Source organism: Mchenga conophoros, linkage group LG11, assembly GCF_057382185.1.
Source record: "Mchenga conophoros isolate Kocher_MC1m ecotype Shallow Benthic linkage group LG11, M_conophoros_male_GT1.1, whole genome shotgun sequence".
Taxonomy (NCBI): Eukaryota; Metazoa; Chordata; class Actinopteri; order Cichliformes; family Cichlidae; genus Mchenga; species Mchenga conophoros.
In genome coordinates this window covers 11,076,363-11,098,772 of record NC_140536.1, presented here as the reverse complement: position 1 = coordinate 11,098,772, position 22,410 = coordinate 11,076,363, and the positions used below count along the sequence as shown (strand labels likewise).

General features: G+C 43.0%; 1 protein-coding gene across 3 annotated transcripts in view; it reads right to left on the bottom strand.

Annotated features, from left to right (window-relative positions):
* Positions 1 to 22,410, bottom strand: part of rspo2 (R-spondin 2) — a 61,464-nt gene that overhangs the window by 3,912 nt on the left and 35,142 nt on the right. For all 3 annotated transcript variants that reach the window (XM_085290882.1, XM_085290883.1, XM_085290884.1), the window contains 2 exons: positions 21,983 to 22,126; positions 21,528 to 21,716 (listed from right to left, as the gene is read on the bottom strand). In XM_085290882.1, coding sequence (XP_085147008.1) covers positions 21,528 to 21,716; positions 21,983 to 22,126 — 333 coding nt within the window. The remainder of the gene's footprint in view (positions 1 to 21,527; positions 21,717 to 21,982; positions 22,127 to 22,410) is intronic.

Here is a 22,410-nt window from a genome sequence, read left to right as displayed (position 1 = left end):
CTAAATAGGGCTAAAGCTAAGTTTGCTTATTACATTCCTGTTGCAAATTAGGAATTTGCCATCCTTAATATCATTATAAATTTTTACATGGTATAAAAAATGTCATATCACAATACCAATGATATTAGCAACACCATGCATTTACATTCCCAAGCTGGCACAACAGCACAAGCCCAGACATGTCTGACAGCGAGAGCCACATGTCAGTCTAGTAGTGATGGGTCGTTCGCGAACGAAATGGCTCTTAGAGCCGGCTCTTTGACGTGAACGACGCGAGCCGGCTCCTTATCGCGAGCCGTCACGTGGGTTTTTTTTTTTCTTTTCTTTCTCTCAGCCTCTCTCTCGCACTTTTTTTCCGCTTCACTCTGCATGCGAGCCTTGTGCTTTACGCTGGGCAGAGGGGGGAGGGGCGGTAGTTACACTCAGTAGCACAGGAACAGAGCCAGAGAGAGAGAAAGAGAGGCAGGGACAACAACATTAGAAAGGTATAGTAATCATCCACAACTATTTTCAGTTGCAGATGATAAAGGATTGAGAAAGTTTATTCATGCAGGTCCATATGACAGAGAATATGCATGTTCTTTTAGTTTTCATATTATAATTTATATTTAATTGTGTTGTGGTTTGCAGTGTTTTGTGTTCTTTTCACTTTAAATTTGTGAAAGGAAAAAGCTGAAAATTTAAATAGTTAAAACTTGAAATGTGAATAGTTGATTTTTGTATTATATGATTTATTTATTACATTTTATGTGGAGTGAATAAATAAAAGTATATTTACGGTGGCCCCTAGAGACAAAGCACATACAAACTTCAAATCACGTACGAACTCTGAAGCATGTACAAACTCCAAAACACGTAAAAACACGTACAAACTCCGAAGCACATAAAAACTCAGAAGCATATAAAAACTCAAAACACGTACAAAAGACAACAGAAGTGCTCCAGGATGCTGGGCGCAGTGTTGAGCCTTTGTTATCTTGTGGCTACACAAGCCAGCAAGTACCAACGACCGGATTTGGTGTGTGGTAATAACAGGTAAATGAACTTTTTTTTAAATTATTTGAATATATATATGAGTGCCTGTGTATAAATACACAAACAATACACACATGCTTTCAATTGTGTAATTTAAGTGATCTAGTAGCTCTGCTTTGGAAGTTCAGTTCATGCTAGAAATGTGTTTTGGAGTTTGTACGTGTTTTGTCTCTAGGGGCCACCGCATATATTTATATATAAACATATATAAATAAAACCACTTGTTTTTATGTTAGTAATTCCTTTTGTGCATAATTTTATATTATTGTTAATAATAAATTAATTAAAGCAACAAAACAACCTGAAGAGCCGGTTCGGAGCCGAAAGAGCCGGCTCTTTTTAGTGAGCCGAACCGAAAGAGCCGGATCTCTAAAAAGAGCCGGAAATCCCATCACTACAGTCTAGGGAGGAAAAGGGAGGTACTCCAATAAAGCTTTGCAAAATATGCAAGAAAACTGTTCTCGCTAAAGGAGGAAACAACAAATTGTTTTGCCACTTGAGGCACGCCATCAAGTACAACCACGCAGTAAAGGCAAGAGAGCTGGAGATATGCCACCCAGAAGTAAACAACTGGACCCCATATGACATGATGGAAATTACTGACTCGGTTACACGGTGGTAAAGGCAGGCTTTGAGCAAATGGTTAAAAAACCCGGCCCAGGTTACAGCATCCCAGATAGGAAATATTTTTTTAATTTCGATTTATTACGTGACATTGTGGCAGGTTCCTGAAGAGCTCCATTATTAGATCATTTCAGTCCCTGCTATTGTAAACTAAAGAGTTAAACAGTTGTGTTACAATTTTACTTAAAATTTACACAGAAAACACTATCTAGGCTACTTTACTGTGTCACTGGATATAATGCCGTGTCAGTATGGCTGCATTGCTAATGCTGGCACCTTGTTGCAATATGTTCAGACTTTGAATTAAATAGTCTATCATCAATGACAGTAGCTCGCAAAGGATGAAAAGAAAAGAAGGAAAAGAAGGATGGAAAATTCAATCCATTTTGTTTGCACTAATAAATGCTGCTACCTATAAGCTCCAATCACTGATATAATCACCAGTTGCACACTTCCAATATAACTTTGGATGAATTGACATTCACTGTGCGTTTATACACCACTGTGCACTGAATAATTAGTTATTATTAATCTGAATGCTTATTTAATAGAACTTATTCTTTATGGTTGGTAACCTTTGCATTCAAAGTCTCAAAACAGTGCCTCCATCGTTAGCACCCTCTTGCAACGTTGTTTCAAAAGCTTTTTTTCCTGTTCAGTCTTTTGGTGTGTGGCTGTGGCAAGTTGATGACAGCCATCAACAATGAGTACAAGCAAAATCATCATCCTCCATATGGAACACAGGAAGTAAAATAAACATGGGGGCCTTCACAGCAGAAACCAAATACACTGCCTTCTAGCCTGTTCCCTAGCTTTGGTACCCAAAAAACTTTACTTTAGCATTTGCATGAATCCTGACTCTGTCCACTGGCTCCTTGTTGTTTTTATTATTAATTGAAAGGCTCTCCTCTCACTTTCTTTGTTTTCAATATTTTACCTGTCTGTGTTCCCATGTTTTCATCCCAAATGTTTCTTTTGGGGGGTTTTTGGTTTTTATCTAGCAGATATTGACAAGTTCAGACTTTTCCAAGCCACTAGTGACTCCTTCCAATCATACTCCTTCACATCAACATTACCAGTACATTTCAAAGCTAAGCTCACGCCCCCAAGCTAACTGATAGTGCTTCATAAACACACCTCAACAGAAAATTAGGACCATATTTCATAATCCAGTCTCAACGCTGACAGCTAGAGGGCAACCACTCCCCACATAAGCCCCTTCCCCCCTGCATCTGGTGCAGTCCCAGTGTGATGTTTTATCATATCTACCCTATGAACTCCCATTTAGCCTTTCCTCAGGGTACAGTGCACACTGAACTTTCATCATCTCATATTTACGACCGATGTAATCACTTAAGCTGATTACTAGGGTTCACAGAGGAAACAGTTTAATTTGCATCAATTGCTTTCAAAACCAAAAACAAATTCATAAATCTTACAGCATGTAAAGAAAATTTTCTCTTGGAAGGCACAGTGGCCTTCAAATCATTCTCCGTCTTTGTTTTGCATTGAAACTGGCACAGCAAGGATCAAATCAAAAGAACACGACTTTTATAAGAAAATTATCTCCATTTAAAAAAAAATAAAAAATTCTCTTTCCATTCTGGCTGCATTTACTATCAGTAGAGCAAAACCGCAACTTCACCAATGTTTGGTTCTCCTCCATAGATACAGTCTTCTTTGCCAACTTGACGTTCGCATTCGGGTTTGAACTGAAAAGTGAATCAAACAAACAAACAAAGCTCTCAAGAGCAAATCAAAATGTTTTTGCATTTCGGAATCAGAAGCAGAGCCTGCGGTGGGATTGTTATTTACCGCTGTCAAAAGTGACCTTTGTGGAATTCTTTTGTGTATCAGTCAGCATGCGAGCACATGTGCGAATGATGTGCGGCATATGCCCTGTACGCTTGCGAGTCCATGATCGTGAGCTTCTATATCACCTTTGTGAGCTTGAGAAATACTTTGCGTCATTTCCAATTTTTTCAGCTGCCAAACCAATGAGCAAAGAGATATTAAACCTCTCCACAAGCACCGTAGAGGACATTCCTCAATAACCTCTTAAAGCCATTGAGGATCTGCTACTTTTTCTTTTTCTTCCCTATCCTTGCTGTTTCCCCTCTCCATGTCCCCGACTTTCTATTTGAGGCTCTCAGTATGGTACAGCTCCAACTAAGAGTTAAGTGCTATTAGACGTATCATATTATTAGGATCACACTCCAGAATAATATCTTCTTGCGGAATGGCAATATGACTACTTGTCCAACTGATGCACTGAAAGATAATCAGTCAAATCCATATCCAAGGGGAAGGGGGCCAAAGCCAAAGCTCCCTTCATCTATGTCAAAGCCAATATGTTTGTTTTGGAAAGGGGAAGCAAATTGAAGAACATGTATAAGTTTACATGAGAGAAATCAGACTTTTGTTTACTTTTGTCACCATAAAGAGATTTTCCCGTTAAAGTAAAAAAAAAACCAAAAAACTACTTTTTCACTGTTTGCTCACGCGTTATTGTGAGGCTACTGCTATCTTACCCTATCGTCACAGAGGCCGCAACCTCCTAAAAAGAAGCAACACACCAACCAATGGGCAGGCCAAGTGATTTCATCCACTCACGGCTCCGGCAGCAGTGCAGGAATCAAAGGCCTAATCTTATCTCCTTTGCTTTGCGGTTTGAGAACAAAAATCGATGGCTGACCTCGAGAAGGCATTAAGACATACGGTAAATGGGATCCTACGCTGCTGAAAACTTGCCCCTGCTCTTCTGTTACCCCATCCTTTCACTCGACACAGACGGTCAATTAATAAGTTTCGAAAAACATGGAATAGGGACTGGGGGCAGAACAAAGAAGAAAAACAACAACAAAAACATTCAAACAGTTTTGAAGAAGATTCAATGGGACTCAAGGAAGGTAAAGCCGGAATTTTTGGCGGCTCGTCTTTTTCATAAACAGGCCAAAGCGGAGGCCATTATTTGTGAGGGAAGGAGAGAACTACTGGCGCCAGTGAGATTTGATTTCAGTGGCAGAAATTGGATTAGCAGCCATTAAGGGCCTCCTCACACATACATTTATAATGCTGTGAAGGGGAAAGGATCTGCAGCCAGCCAGTACTCACACACCGACAACTCCTCTGTCTGGGAAAAGGTTACGGACTGACACTGCCCTATATTGCCGCTGAACTCAGTTTGCAGTTGATTTATAGGTGGGACATAGCCATGTGACCTCAGCTGACCCGTGGTTCATTAAGGCGTGGGCCTGATAGGTAAGCCAAAACTTTTAATGGCGCTTTGTGCTGTTTGTGTCCGCCTGTGGGGGAAACGCTGCAGAAGGGTGATTTGACATTGGAAAACAAGGAGAGCGTGCTACAGGATGAAATTATGTATAAAAAGAGGCCACAGTTTGTAACAGATACAGATGCGAAAGGAGAAAAAGCTCCAGTATTTGAAGTACTGTGGCAGAGACACAGAAGTCAGATAGTAGGAAAAAAGAAATCAGCCCCTTGACAGAGAGGACAATCATTTACAAGATGCTCATCTTGCCAGCCAACTGACAAAAGGCCCTCTGCACAGCGTCACTTAGCCCTAACAAGGTTATTCTGGATCACACTCTTTCATTCACTTTCGTTCCGTCCTCCTTCCCTTTCACCCCATGCTCTGCTTACTATCACCACGCTGCTGGCAGAGAATGATTTAAAACATACGCATTCCGATTTAAAAAGCTAATGTTGGGATTAGGTCGCTCATTATTTTCTCATCTATGACCACGGCAGAGGATAAGCGCAGAGATTTTAAAAAGCAGGTTAGCTCTCTGCTCTGCTCTTTGATGCCTTATTTCACTGACAGTAAGTTAAAGCGAAAACCGGACTCGGAGATTAGCGTCTCTAAGCAGAGAAGTCCTGGCAAAATATGCATGACTGACACGGTGATTAATGCGCCCGATGGTCAGCACAGACAGTTTTATTTTTCCCCCTTGGGAGATGAACGATAACACCAGCAAGATGCAGCCGCAACCTGCACAGGTCGGCTACAGAAGCAATGAAGTTCTCCTCCATCAGTCTACTCAGGGTTCAAAGTCATGCTCAACTTTTCCCAATACACTAACTGTTCCCCCGGGTTACGACTGCTGCTGGCTCGAGCACTCACAAACAAGTTATTAACAAGAGACCTTGACAGATGCTTAAATTAGACTATCTTCCAAAGAAACTCCAAAGTCAAATCTTGCCTTCCAGAGATCTTTCTTCACATTTACTCACTTAAAACATTCCAAAATGTTGGAAAGTCAGGAATTAGTTCTTCCTGCTGTACAAGAAAGCACACAGTGGATCGATTCCTTAGGCCAGATTTGAAAGTTGGAAAATTGGAGCACGTATCATTTCCCACGTTTCTGAGATACAGTTTACTGGCACAACATAACATGATAATCCTAGAGCTAAGGTAACTACTCAGGACAGAGAAATAACATGCCAATGAATATAATAGGAGCCAGCGTACAGTATATGCCCATATGAAATTTATCTTAAAAGATGTTTAGCTAATCATAGTAAAGTATGACTTTTCTAACTATTGTTAGGAGGCTAATTACATTAGTTTACCAATTCATAAACAAATTGAATTAGATTTTTTACATTATGTGGCCCATTTACAAACAACTGCAAAGCCTTCAAAACTACACATCTTTATTCATTTGTAGAAAGAGAGGATGGGTGAAGTAGCCTGTTTAAAGCTGAAGGTGTTTTTATTACAGAAAATCAGCAGCTACTGTATCTCAGAGGCATGAGCCACCACCACCATTACTGTCTATTATGTCAAAATGTAATGTGTGTATATTTGTGTTCATCGTGTATTCATCATGCTGAGTGTGTAGCAGGGATTTATTAAATACAAGAGGATTATTTTGAAATGCATCAATTTGATCGATGTTTTGTTTGCTCTGTTAACTAGTCAGCTAAAGATGCCAAATACCACAACAGGAGCTGTTGACTGATGTATCCATGGTTTTATACAAAGGTTTCCCAATGTTGCACGACCGAGCACACCAAAAAAAAAACAAAAAAAAAAAAAAACGGTGGAACAAATGTATAATCTACAACCTTGAGAAGAATGCTATTTTCTCATCTGGCTACTGGGCTTAAGAACAGACATGATTTTGGCAGGTTGTGTTGACCGATAGAACATCAGTTCAAAAGAGGTTAAAGTGAACCACTAAAAGAGCAGGATGTTCTTTCACTTTAATACTGTATCACAAACACTCTTGATTGAAGAAAAGAGCCCCACGCAGGAGCAAGATGGTTCCTTACCAGTCCCTTTAAGAGCTAATTGTCTAAAGCTGATATTGAAAACTACACCTCGGTTCTTTGCCTCAGTTAGCATCCCGTCACTGGACAACAGGTCATATACACCGCACAAACACTTAACCTCAAACTATAAATGCTTCCTCTAAACTGCACTGAGCAGATGCCTCGTCAGTAGACAACCGAACACAGTGATACAGGGATAGATTTCCTCATCCTCAGTGGTAAAGCGGTTCAGTCATTATTTCTAATCGTTTGGTGAGCGTACCAGACACAGAAAAGGAGAAATTAGGTCTCAGGGGTTAAATTACATGACGTAATCTGGTTTCTGGTCTGTGACATCCTGCAAACTGTTACGGTTTTCCCACTTCCACTTGGGGTTGCCAAAATGTAACAACTTGGGAGCAGGGATCGTACGCACGCTGTCGCCCCCTGCAGCAATGAGAGGCTGTCTGAACATAGGCATGCCGCTAATGCGAATCAGCCTCCTCTCAACTCGGAAGACGTGCCTGCTAGAGAGGTACGATACTCACTCTTCATTTTTCTGTTTGAATTAGGGCTGTATAACTGATCATCATTGATTTTTTTTTTCTTTTTCTTTCTGGTAAATGGAGCCTTGCTGTATTGCGGTAGCTTTACATGGCTCATGGTGTCATGAGGGTAACGTCAGCAGCCAGTCTGTGAACAGGCATTAAGACCAGCCTGCTGAGTCTGATGCCCCTGGAAACCGCAGGGCCCAGAGAGAAATGAGCAGCCCCCTCTGCGGTCTGCTATCTACCGACTGACTCATCGACACATCTGGGCCTAAGTATACGGGGGCTGCGCTGGCCCGTGGGCTCTTGGGTAAATGATGGATAATTAGCTCTAGTTGACTTTAATGAATGGCTTAATGTTGTGTTTCATTTCTGATGACAAAAATATAAAGCACAGCAGTTATCAAAGGGAGGCCCCTGCACCAATGTTCCTGAAGGCTTTGCCACTGGCGTGGTCTATTTGCTTTTGAATTTGTTGTGCGCATGGGGGAGTGAGCTAAAGCGAGCTACAGTGTTCAGCAGTGTAAAATATAAACATGGATCCAAAGATCGGGGAACTTGCTGGGATCTACAGTACAGTAGCAAATTCATTATTCTAGACAGTAAGCTATTACAGATGTCAACTCTGTTTGTCTTTACTCAAAGATAGGAAGAGCTACAACACTCCAGTTTAATTTCCATGCCTTCTATATTAAGATGAGATCTCTATAGAGTCTTTGATCCGTCTTATAATTTCCACATGCGGTGATATAAAGCAGGAAATGTGCTGCAGAGTTATCATAGTCATCCATCTTAGTTTCCGATAAGTGCTTTGCATCGAACTGATGAAATTAAGCTTTTTCAGCAAACACATGATCGAGCATGGATTCATTTATTCTACTGGACACTCGATAACAAGATTCTCAGAAGCTTGTGTAATATAACTGCCGTTTACATTTCTGTGTCTTTACAGTGATGTACTGCTGCTTGCTGCTGTAGCTCTTGATCTTATTTGACGGTTCGGTTTCATGCACTTGTACACCATCCACCTTGTCCTTGATACAGTTAATCAGACTTGCAATCCACAGGCAAAAGCAATAAAAAAACCACTCACTCCAAAGAACCTCAGCAATCTTCCTCTCTGTGCATAAACAGGCATGTCAGCAGAATTAAATGGGCACCTCTAAACGGATCTGGGCAAGAAAAGGAGATCAAACTATGGAGGTGATATAAGTATTTGGAGCATTTATTATTTGTCTGAGGAGGGGAATCTGCATCTCCAGGATTTGTTGAGAGTCTGGGGCTCATGTAACGCAGGGGGTCAACCCCCAATGAAGCATCCTGGCTGGGGGATTTACCTGGATCAGCCACCTCCTGTGAGCCTGGAAGGCCTGAGCAAGAATCTCTCTGCGTAACAGTTCCCCAGCCTCCTTTATAGACAGGAATAAAATGGGTGTTAGCATACGCACGAGGGGGCACACAATAAGGTGTATTAAGAGTGGAGAGGGCTTTCTGTATCCCTGTTTGCCAAGTAGCATTCATCCCAAGTGTTTCTAGGCTTAAACATGAAATCGATAGCATAACCAGCTAACTAGCGTACGCTAAACAGCATTGCTTCCATCATAAAAATAAACAGTAATTTAAGGAATGTCTGATCTTGTATTTGTGCTTACTGTGCTTACAGTATTTATTGACTCTTTTCTTTATTTCTAAGTGTATCGTCTGCTATTGAATTTGGCTTACAATCACCTTTTTAACAAGCCAGCTAATCATCTATGGTCAACTGTGTCATTGAGTGTTTTCCAATGTGTTTGAGTGCACATGCTCCTCTAATCAATACATCCTCCTGTCTCTCTAGGTCTGTAAGGGAATGGGGAAGGATATAGAAAGAAATTGTTCAGCAAGACTCCCTTTTTACATCTCAATTCTGCACAAGCCTTTTCATCCCCCACCCCTTCTCTCTACTGGGAAACTTCAGGAGGAAATCCCTCACATGTTTGGACATGGAGCACAACTGTCCCAAAAGAGGACCAGACCCTAACAAGCGGGGAGCCAAACTAAGTCAGATGGGCTTAGGCACAAAAACATAGACAGGGGCCATCAGGATCATGGTGCAATCCCTGTGCAATGGCCAGTGATGAGAGAATCAAGGCTGGCAGCCACTTTTTTGTTTTCCTTGATTGTTCACCTAACTCTCAAAGGGTGCTGTTGTTCAATCTCCTCCGGTGATCCCACAGACGGCACATATTTTTTGATAAAAATAGTTCATTAGTTCACAAAGGAAGGAAGGGGGGAGATGCGTTTGATGTTCGCTGAGCTCCTGTTGCACAGGGAGAGAGGTAAAGCCAATTCAGGAAGGGCTTGATCCTCTCTAAGGCCTGTGCTGCATCAAACACTTGTCAAACACCAGACAGACAGACAGCTGAGTGGCTCTGACAGATCCGATCACAGACACGAGCAATAAGAGTCACTGCCGGCTCAGCTCCTCTATCCAGGCACCACTCACTCCCTTGTCAATAATCCCCCTTAAATTCACAAGAACACAAACAGAGGGCTTTTAGGCATATGGCAGACATTTTCTTGTTGTTTTTAGCTGTGCGTGATTACAGTGCAATTTCAACGGTCGTTTCATGGTCTCACCTCACCAGGGAGAGAGAGTTGTGTACTCCAGCATCTGTCATAGATGCAGCAGGGGCAAGAGAAAGGAATCGAATCAAAGAAAGACTTAAGCGCTCTCTAATCTGAAAGAACTGTCTCAAGGCCTGCTGGGATCATGGTCCTGAACCTTGCCACCCAGTGAGAAGGAGCATTTACATTTGAGGGGATTTGATATGGTACCTGGAATAGGTTGACTTTCGTTGAATGGCCCATTCAGTCATTTCTTGACATTTTCTTTGGAGCGCTATCATATTCTGTGCACTAAACGGACCATTTTTAACATGACAGAATATTCAAACTCTGAGAAAATGCCCTTTGCGCCACTAAAGCCAGTGTGCTAACACAGTCTAAAAGAGGTCTGGATAAGCATTTGCTCTTCTGTAACTTCTCCAAGTTTCAAGAAATTCAGCCAGATCATTTCTGTTGTGTAATTTCAGTGACAGACAAGCAGACTAAGAGGACTGAAAATGTATTATGTGCAATCAAAAATGTAAATTTGCCCGTTATTCTCACCAGGATTGTCTCTGTGAGCTTCCCAGCTCTTCTATTGCACTTGGGTTGCTGACTGATAGTCCCATTCTGACCATCTGCATGTATGCATTAGCAAATTCACCATCCTTAGACCTCAAACTTGAGCTGAGAACAAACCTCAAATAACGTGTCAAATTGGCCCAACTTTCATGTCAAGGATCATCACCGATGATGAGATCTGGGTCACTGGCTATGACCCAGAGACCACACAGCAGTTTTCAGTGGAATAATCTGAAATGTCCAAGCCCGGAGGCGGTGAATCAGATCAGGAGTACAACCAGAAAACACGTTCATCTTTATTTTCGATTTTGGACTCTGGGGTCAAACTGTCAACACGGAGTGCTAGTTTAATGTCCTAAGTCATCTGAGGGGAAGAAATTTGGCGCATGCCATCGTCTGACCAACGGCATAGCACTGATTAGGAAGACGTTTTTCAGTCACACAGACATAATTGTCATTCAACACCCACCCTGCTTGCCCTTAAAATGAAATCCAAGCAGTAGGATTGCTGTTTTGACACACTGGAGAAGACCTTAAATAACCTTAAAGTGTAATTTATGGTCCTGCAAATGCGTCCGTCTGCGTCCGTTTCCTTTTGGGCAGCAAGCGGAGAGGGGGTTTTCACCCACCGCAGACGTGCTCGCGTGCAGTACTCCAAAATCACAACTGCACGTCGCTGGACGCGGATGTCGTACGCATGTGCCAAATGCTGATTAGTTGAAAAGTGGGCCGAAACATGGAAGGGAGCCATAGAGGAGTTCCGTGCAAATAGGAAAACCACGGAAAAAACTTCAAAGATCAAAAAAATAAAGCACGAAAAGTACGTTGTGTATTCATTTTCAGTTCAGCTTTCATCTGTTGCAATGTCGGTCTTCTCCGTGGATGGCTCACAGACCAATGACAGCAGACCGGATATACTACATACTCTAACTCAAGAACAAAAACTTCCAGTAGACTGTGAACCATGAATTCTACTTAATGATCATAGCAGCATTTAGATCCAAATTGTGCGTGTTACTTTATAAGTGCAATGTTCGGTGCCCTTGCATGGTCAAACTAACTGTAACCGTAACAATAAAAAATAAAAAAAAAACCTCTGCAACAGCAAAAACACAACAGAAGTAGAAAAAAACCCAAACTCTCACAAAACACAATGGAAGTGTTTCTGGGGACACAATAATGTGACGGACCAGCTGCCGAAGTATCAGATAAATGTTTGCTATTAGCCGTTTACTCACTTTTGGAGCTGTTCCGTCACAGTATTGTTTCTTCTAAAAAACTTTTATTTTGTGATTTATTTATTTTTTGCTTTTGCATTATTTTTTCTATGTTTGTGTTTTATTCAACTTCTGTTGTGTTTTGTGAGCTTTTGTAGAATTTCTCTCTTTGCTGGTGTTTTCTTAAGTTGCAGTGAATTTGACCCCTCAGGAACACCGTCAAAAAGTAGTTACAGAAGAATTATTGCACTTTGTTTACATCAAAGTGCTGAAACCCTAAATCAAGAGGAACGTGTCATCCACCCAAAGAAATACAGAGATGCTGCATTATATTATTCTTGTCCTCTAATATATTGCTTACAAAATAACAAACCATGGTAACATTGCATGAATTGCTATTTGCCTTTGAAAATTCATGGTCTGGTGCACTTATGCCACCTGCAATTGTCTAACAATAAAGAAATACTGGCGAGTCCAGGCTGTAAAACTATTGGACATAGTGAAGAAGTAAGCTTTAACAGAATCAGATGCTTGACCTATTTCTTTTTCAAAACTAGACTCATCAAGTAGTCAAAAACCTGAACCAAAATGCATGGCAACAAGGCTCAGTGTCTGCTGGGATGGAAAAAAAATAGGCAAAAGCTTGATAACATGCTAGCATTTCAACTTTAATAGGACACTACTTAGTCAGTATTAGCTTATAGCTAGATCTGTCCTGGACAAGTGGCTAAAAATCAATCAAGTTAAATACCCTACCTGCCACTCGCTCCAAACTAAAAGCATGTAAGAAGCTAATAACTTCAGATTGGCTCGTGGAAGCTACTTTGTGGTTGTGTTTTTTTGTTCTTAGTCTGAGCATGTCAGGGTCACTAACATCCTGCATTCACTCATTTAAGCTGACATTGTTAACCTGTGACATTACCCTGGCATTTTGCTTTTAGTTATGTGCTGATGAGAGTGCAGTGTTCTTCAATGCTGGTACGCTGGGCTTGGCCTCTACTTACCACCGTAATGGCTGTGCTTTTAGTCTGCACCCCCTGTATTTGTCACTTAGTTCACACAGACACATAGAAAAACACCCCAGACATACACGCAGCCAACGGCCAGCAGGTCTATACTTGTTCTTTGTTGTGTCTACATGTCTCTGCGCTGGGTCCACGTTCATGGACATGAGTGGGTCAGAAGCCACAGCCTCTCTCTCTGAATCACTAGCTGTAATTAAACGCTGTGATGGCTCTATACAGACACTCGGCAGCAATGGAGAAATAAAGTGAAGGCGATGGAAAGAGGAGGAGAGGAGTTGAGTGGTGTGGAGTGGAGCTGAGTGGAGAGGGGTTCTTGGAGGCTGAGCCAGTGCAACTGTGGACCAGATGTTTTCAGGCTGTCCCGTTCGGCTCCTCGCCTGCCTTCTATTCTCCTCAAGCCAGACCGCTTAGAGAGTGAGGACCACAGAGTGCCGCTTCAAAACAATGTGCGCCACGCGAACACGTCCTCCTCCGTGGCATGCACTTTATTCCCGCACTGTGATATGTGATACACGAGCACTAGCGTGTCATTCGAGTGCGAGACAGGAAAAGAGAATGGAAAGAGGGACGAGGGAAAGAGTAGATAATGCGGTGACTTGTTCTGCCTGTGAGGTCTGTTTTACTGTTTATCGGTGTCTATTACACGTTTCTCACACTCGGGCGGTGTAAACGGGTGTGCGCACGTGTGCATACGCATCCTCATCTGTCTGGCGTGTTGTGGATGTGGAGATGAAAGCGTTCGTGGGCCCCACAGGAGAGCTGGCAGCAGCGGCGGACTAGAGGTCTGGCAGACAGAGAGGCGTTGCAGGGATGGGGCGCGATCAGACAGATCACTGTTTGACCAGTTCAGGTTATTTAAATATGAGGTGACAAACCCCAACACGGGCCTGCTTCAAGCTATGGGTGCTTCATATTTTCAGACTGGAGAAGAAATGATGGCTTTACATTTTGCCTTGTTTCAGCTTTAAGAAATTACAATAAATAACAGAGTTGACTCTTATACTCCTATAATTTCATGCTGGAAAAGCCTCTAAAACCATAGTAACCTCCAAATACATAGCAATGAACTTCAATAAACATTTTTTTAGAGGGCAAACAGGTTCCATATAGTCACATATTTTACAAAAGGCCAAGGAGTGCTACATATATGATCCATCACAACTTCAAAGATCAAATCAGAAGCTGTTTCCATCTATCCTTGTAAAGACTGTCTTGTCTGCAGTTAAAAAAATAATAATAAAAAAAAAAATCACAGGGTGTAACGGCACCAATCAAGGGGTCGTTGGTCGTTTTATGGTCATGACCGTTTCATGGGTAATGGGGGGGGGGGGGGGGGGGGGGGGGGGAGCATGAGAACATGAAAACATTCCACTACTGTAGAACATTTCCCCTCCTCCCCCTCTTCTACCACCTCCTTCTCTCCCCCCACCAGTTTGCTGCCACTTTGTTTGTTTGTGTACGTCTGTTTTTGATGGGGTTGTTGATGTCGGCCCATATGCCTCATTTCCTCAGCCAGAAGACGACAACGGAAGCCGCGCAACCGACGCAGCGTCCCCTCGTCCCCGACAGAGTTCCTCTCTGAAAACAGTGTGATTGCAGTGAAATGCTGTCTGCAGTCACGGGTGAGCGCAAGCATCAACTTTTGGCTGTCGCCATCAGCTAGCTCGCATCAATGGGAATAAGGACAGCAGTAATGCACATTTCAATAAGCCCAGTCAAACAAATAAGAGGACGTCTGTATCTAATGTGCGTACACGAGTCTACAAAAGGCAGTTCAGCAAAACCACAACTTAACTGGGCCAAAGAGTGTGAAAAAAAACAACAAAAAACCCTCACACCCCTCCTCTTTCTTCCTGCTTGGAAAAGACCAGATGACAATAATGTGGAGCACGGAGCCCCAGTGAGTGCCACTGACCCCTCCTCTTCCAACGCCCTCCCCTCCCTCCATCCCCCCGGTCTTTGAAAGGCCTCCACATGTTTATGGTTCATGCCTGTGGTATGACGATGGATTCTCCATATAAAAGCCAGCAGGATCATGGGTGTTTCAAATATTGCTCTCTGAAGACAGTTGCAGACAAAATGACAGCAGCCATATTTATTTTGGTCAAAGAGCAGGGACACTTAGTGGGAAGTTAATCAGAGACACCCCTGTTTCCCCGCAGGGTTCCAGCATCACCCCCACATGCCCTATAAGGAATGTACCCAGGGAAGAGAAGTCTCTAAGAAGACTACCGGTAATGACTTTCTCCTGCAGTGGAAGATTTAACACCACCACGAGAGGCCAGAAAAACAAACCCAAAGGTTCGGTTTGAGACCATCGGCATAAAGCACGTGTTGATGGTCTGTCCAGACAAGAGCCTAGACAATCAATTTTAGGGAGATATGAAACACAAGCGGAGAGATGGGGAGAAAATCATGGCACAAATGCGCACACGTGATAGATGAAGTGTTAATTTGTGCGTGTGACCGTGGTGGTGACCGTAACTGCCATTGGCACTGAGATGCCGGAGACCTGGCCAAGGCAGTGACAGGTTGATGTGTCTGTCCTCTTCACCCACGCTCTTATTCACTCCAGCACAGCGCAAAACTTCCAAAACACGCTCACCTCAGTTTTACAGAGCCACAGCAATGTGTGCAACACATGGAATTTGTCATGTTTAAATTAATTCGCTTTTTTTTTTTTCTCGTCTTTCGTCTGCCCCAGATTTGGTAAGAATTTAATTAAATCAATGATTGATGAGTGTTTGTGCAGTGGGTGGTGGTGGTGGCAGGTGGGCGTCATCACAGTCAGACACCAACTCAAGCCAGTGTGACCGCAGCCAAACCATCAATGCTTTCCAAAGGAGGCAGAGTGCTCCTGAGGCCCCCTCACCAGCTACTGTGTCAGCCCCTATGGAGCAGCCTTATTAAATGTAGATTAAGCCGTGGCTCCATCAGTCACAACAGGCTGCACTGAGAGGCACAAATAATCACTATGACAGGGTGGCTGCCAATTAGGGCTCTCCTTCTGTCCTGGGAAAGCGCTCCTCACTCCACTCCCGCTGGCGGGAAGAACTGATCCAGATTGTCCGTGATGTTACCCGGGCCAGAGATCGCCATTAATCACCACCTGCCATTGTAGTGCGGTAGAAATCAGAGCGAAACTTGTCATCTGTGCACCAGCTCCACTGACTTCCTGTAGCGCACACCCGGCGAACATTAATTGGAATAATGAGATAAGTACACAAAGGGAGAGGAGTGCAAACCTTTACTGTCGAGAGCTTTGGGTAGAGTTTAGAGCGGTGTCTCGAGCAGAGCTCTGTCGTTGTTTGGCTTGGACCCACTGCGCTGTGAGCTTTTCTGCTGAGCCGAGAAGACCACGCTCCATCAATTAGGCTCAAGTTGAAAGTGTGCATCTGTTTTAGAAGCAAAAAAAAAAAAACAGGAAAAAAAAAACTGGCCTCATAGTCGAAGGCTACATCCGACAAAAACACACACAGAAATGTGTTTGGATGTCGGGTTTCCAAGCCAAACACAGGCCAGACTCAGATGTGATCATGCTGAGTGCGTAACTCAAATACTCAGAAGTGAGTGGCATCTTTCGCCAGAGCTTAAACCCCTTGGCTCGGTGAGTATAAACACCAAAATTGTGTCTCACACGCTCATAGGCATACATATAAACTGCTCGCTTAAATGCGAGCGCTGGCAGAATCCAGAATTGTTTGGGGTCGCGAGCGGTGTTTGCCACAGACAAAGCAGGCTGAGCTGAGCTTCCTCCAGATTGGATTTAAGGCAATCACCATCCCTCTGTGCATCATTTTACAGGAGCAGAGACTTTCGAGCAGATGGTTCGCAGACGGTGAGGACTAGGGGGGTCCGCAGTACTGTGGATTCACCGCAGAACCAGACTGGGTTCAGACAGAACCTGGCATAAAATCCCACCAGTCAACCAAATCTTCCTGGAGTCTGGTCTATCCAGGGCGGATCTGCGTTCCTTTTAGTCTCGTACATCAGACTGTTGGTAGTGTGCCACTGCTCTGTCACGTCCAATGGCTTAAATGGAGACAAAGGACCTCAAAGGCCTAGAGATGTCACACTGCAGAGGAGTGATGAGGTGATACACTGATTCTAAGTGGGTTTATCCTCTTCTACACCCCTGCCTCAGAATGTATTAAAAAAAAAAAAACCCTCAAGGTTCAAATTGATGGCATTGGGAATGGACTGAGCAGCAGGAGCAGAAGAAGTAGTTATCACAGTTACAGTATAAACATAAACTGCACAGTTAAGTTATGACAGGCAGTATTAGTGGTGGCTGGATCCAAGCACTTAAATGACTGATGGGATGGAGGGCTTGGCCTCAGCTGAGCCCTACAGCAGAAAGGGTTTCTCTGGTTACACATACGAGAGATCAATACTCTCACTAAGGCCTGCAGCTCTCCCAAGTGCAGGTACATAATCCAATGGCCAAAGATAATCATTATATGCTCCTTCTCTCTTAGTCTTCCTCTCTCTGCCTCTTTCTGTTCCTCTCTTTTTCTTTCCATGAGGTCAGCGATGTGCCTGCGAGTCTTCACGGGCTCAGAGTAGCAGTCGTAGAAGCGTAACTGTACACTGAAGCACATTGTTCTAAAAAGCCAGATCCTAAATGTCTTTTGGTTATCACTTCCAAATATTTGCAAAGCTGTAAATTTTTACTATTTCATAATTTCATATTGTAAATTTTTTGTGCTTGTTCGCTTAACTTTGGCCTTGGCCGCAAATATCTACCTTTACCTAGAAACCTAATAAACACCTATGGAAATACAGCTCTGAGAGCTGATTTGCAGAAACGGTTGGACATGAGCCCGAATTACATTGGGCCATTTGTGTTGGATTTTACTCCCTCTTAAATGCCAAATCGGGGATAAGAGTTTTGAAGGCTTTAATACTTTATGTTGTTTACACAACATTTAATGTCACTGCCATCGCCGAAGCAGCCATTGTTCAAAGATTACAGTAACATGACTGGGGAAAGAGAGAAAGCTGAGGCAACTCCAAAGATGGTTTGATAGGCAGAAGGAAAATGAACTTCAAATGGGCATCAAACTCATCGCACACATCTGCTTGTAAACCAGTGAATCTGATGACAGGGGGCTGCTGGGAAATCTCTGTAGGGAATTCCTTAAAGACATCACCTATCCTCTATTCCCATCAACACACAAGTCAGGGAATGGGAGGAAGCCAGTGCTGATAGTGTCAGAGCTGCTATTAATAATGTCTCTTTATTGTTTCTAGCCTGGTCAGAGCAATGCTCCAGGGATCCAGGGGCTATAAGAGCATTTTACCATCTCAAAGGTACAATGCGTTGCCATGGTGGTCCAAATGTAGGTTATTTTTGCAACTTTTTTCCGTCATTCCCACCTGGAAATGACAGGATTTCACTGTTATTTCTTGTAAGTTTGGAGAACTACGTGAACGACAACCAAAATGTTCCTGGCTAAACAACGTGGCTCCGGATGCTGAAAATATACACTAATTATCTGTCTACTCATTCTATGTGTTGTCATGTATGCAGTACAGTTGTAATGCTGCAATAGCGTTTTCTTTAACAGAACCCTTCACCGCATGTTTTGTCTGTCCGTGCGCCACAAACCTGCGTAATCAGGATCCTGCTTTCCTAGCAAACACTGGCCCAAATGGATCCCAGCAGTGCGAGTGATATACGGTGTTTACACTGATCGGCAACACGCACTGAAGACATCAGACGGTGCGTCATGTTCAATGTGAAAACTCACCTCTTCACTTTATCTGGGCTTTACTTTTTCCTCTTGTGCACATTTTACAGTGGGATTAAATCTCTGCAGACACAGAAAGGGAACGAAGATCGCTCGTGTAGCGTCTGTTTGTGCCCTGCCTGAGCTGGGAGACAGGGATCTGTCTGTGACGTCCAGTGTAATTTAAATACGTGGCTGTGTTGAAATGCATCCATAAATAGCATATAGATACATGCTTCCTATTATTTTCTGTCTCCATTTAATCCATAGCATCTTTACAATGTGCAGTTATACAATCCTGTGCTGATGTCTATGTGCTTTACGTATAAATAAAACATTGATTACTGCATTGCAAGGTTTATCATGTGCATGTTTCTGACTAAACTGTCAGAGACATCCTTTAGTGGGACCTGTGACCAATTCTGGTATTCTTTGGTGAATGCCAATTGAGCTACATGGTGCTAAACTGACAGCACAGGTCCCACTGAAGGACATCACGCCCCCCTGTACATGAGTAGCCCAGGACACACTGGAAGTCATTTTGTTGGGCTCTGGCAGCCCTCCACTTGAGAACAAGAGAACAGATACTGGTCCTGTTTTTGGTCGATGCCCTGTGCAGCTTTCTTTCTGCATCCTCCAAAATTTAGAGACTGCTGAAAGACAGCAAATCTTCTTGCAGCAGCACATATACAATGTGTTGTCCTGAAGGAGCTGGACTACCTGTGCTAACTGAATGTACTGGAGGTATTGTCTCACGCCACCAGTAGTGATAAGGATGCCAACAAAAAGAAGAACTTAAGAAAATTAGTCTGAAGAATGGAGAGAACAATGGACTGTTGTCACCATCTGTATTCAAGCAAGGTGAAATGATTTCAAAATTCTTTATGCTTCTTTACTGTACAGATTTATATCAATGATCATTAACAGACTTTTTGTTACACTTTGATGATCGAGTATCATTTTCTGAGCAATGTATTTTCTCAGATAATTGCATTAAAATCAGGCCAAGAAGAACAGGCACCATAAACTCTCTAAAGGTCCAAGTTCAGTGATTGAATCAATTTCAAGCATCCTCTGCCAGCACTGGTGAATGTGGCCGTGCCCTTAACTTTAAGCACTGATGCAGTTTAAAAGCGTTAGCTGAAACAGTCCGAAGATGTTTGGCAGTAAAAATTCTCTTTTTACGCCTGTAATGTTAGCTATTTTAACATGGGAAGCTATGTGGACTGAGCTGTATTTGGAGCCCCCCTCAAGTGGACACTTAAAAAACTGCAGTTTCCGCCTTCTTTTTCAGTCCCGGATGTCGCTGCTTGGATTTCACTCACGGACGTGATTATTTGCCGGCGTCTGTCGGCTGAGCTCCCAGGCAACAGTTCTAGATGTGTGCACTGCTTCTCCTCCCATTTACTTCAGCAGCTTCCATTTTCACATTGTATTTATTTGAATTGTAGAGTGTTGCATTTCACCGGCCTTTGCCAAGAAGGGATTTTTCACAAGCAGTGAGGAATTAACAACACATGCCTAAGTCTGAAATTTGCCTTTATTTAACGGGCCACCGCAGCACTTCACAAGCCCAGAGAGCCCCAAGATGCACACACAGTGACACTTTAACACACGTTTTGTAACCACTAGAGATGTAACTCAAGTCACTGGAAAGGGAACTGTACTGAGAGGTTTACAAAGACTGGATCATCAGGGAGCAGTAACTAAGATGGACATGGGCAAGTCTGGTGTCGAGTTTTTAAAGAATCCAAAGGGGGGAAAAAAGCTTCTGCTACGCACTCTGTTCATAATTAACAACTCTCCATCACTGACTTCATGCTTGAGATAACTGACGACAGTAACCATGTACAAAAATGCCACATTTTAATTAAAGGAGGTCATAAAATTTCTTGGAAAAGGTCAAGCAGGCATGGCAAAGTCATGAAGAGGTGCGTGGGGGTTGGGAAGAATTTCCCTGACAAACAGCAGAGTGCTTTAGGAACTAAATGTGCCATGGAATCACAGTTTCCAACCCAGACAGCAGCAACCGCCTCGGTACTGCTGAAATATGAGAAACTATCAGGGTTTATTTCAAGTTTATTTACTCTTTCACCACTTCGCTAAATGACCCTCCCATTCAACGGTCTAGGCCAAAAATGGAGAAAAATCCTCAAGGTTAGAATATTTTCCTCTTTCTGTTAAACACTGTTTTGACAGGCTGAATGATATCTGCCACTGCTTCCTTATTTGGTGAATTAAATATTTACACTTGGCCTATTCTAATCCAAAGTTTATGAGAGACGTAAAAGCACATTAAGGGAAAAGACATTTATTTTAAAAGCACTACTAACTGAGGCCGTCACCCCAAATGGTGTGTTTGGACCATCTAAGAGAAAATGGTTTACTTTTTGAAAAAAAAATATTTCCTTTAGCTCTATTTGCACACTGAGAATTTCCAGATTTGACTTCTCATTTAATGGCCTGACATGCATGCAGCACGCACCGCAAATATCTCTCAAGTTGACGGGAGGAAACAGAGACGGCCATTGAGGAAACCTGCAGTTTGTACTTTGAAGAGTTCCACTGAGGAGATGGAAGAGAGGGGCGAGGAAATATACCCAAGAAAAAGAGCAGGCTATCTTATGGCCGCCATGGAAAAACTGTGATATTTCACGCAAGGAAATGTGACGGCACACCTCTAAAAAAAAAACAGATTCTGAAAACACAGGTACAGGAGTTACATGAGACAGGTGGAACTCTGACAGGATGGGAAGAATTCTCCTTTGGGATAAGTGCACTGTTTTCTTTAATATTGGCCCGAGTAGAGCAAACCTTAAAGTGAGTGTGGATAAAATCGGGACTGACTGACAGAAAGCCTTTCTCATACACAAAAAGCAACACATGGCTGTGTAACTTCCTCACCGTTCCTGCAGTGCCGCTTGGCCATTTTGCACATCCTGGACTCGGCGATGGTGGGACAGGGTATTGTGTCCTTGGGTGGTTTCTTTACAATGTGCCGCGTTCGGGTCTCCAGACCCCACTTAAAGCCACAGGTTTTGTTTCTCCTGGTGCAGGCTCCCCATTCGCTCCACTGACCCACCTCGCAGCCCTCTGCAGAGAAAGACAGAAAAAAGTGATGTGCCGTGAAACCACAGCGCTATTAGGGGTCAACACAGATACCCCGGGGTCAAGATTAATGCAAGCTGAAGGAGCTTTTACTTGGATGCCATAACTTCTTTGTGTGTGGTCCCATTGTTTTTTCTTTAATAAGCAACTCACACTGAGAAGTTATAGAATACTGTTTACAGATAAAGAAAGGTGTAAAAGAGAAGGAGGCATTTCCATTTTTTTCTACATATTTGTTTCGCTTCACATACCTCCACACTCCATGGTATCTTCCAGCGGGGCAAAGCCCTCGGGGCACTTATCAAAGCAGCGCCCTTTGTGTAGGTAAAAACCCGATTTGCACTTGGTGCAGAAGTCTTTACTGAAGCAGGACTCGCAGTTCTCTATCCTGCACCCTGGAGGGAGAAGCAAAGAAAGAGAGAGAGTCATCAGCAAGCCTCTCATCTGGAGCTGATCGAGAGCTAAGGGGTTTTGGGGAAAGGGGGAGGCCTTGAAGGAATTATACTGTCTCTCCCACAAAAAAAAGAAAAAGTCGATAATGCTTTGTGATTCATTTCTCTACGGAGCTCTAGTCTATATCATAGGACTTGTTTTCCCTGACATCAATGTGTTTTCACCTTCGTGTTCTTGTTGCGCAGTGAGCGAGCAAACAGTGTGAAAACGCAGCAGCAGAGCCGGT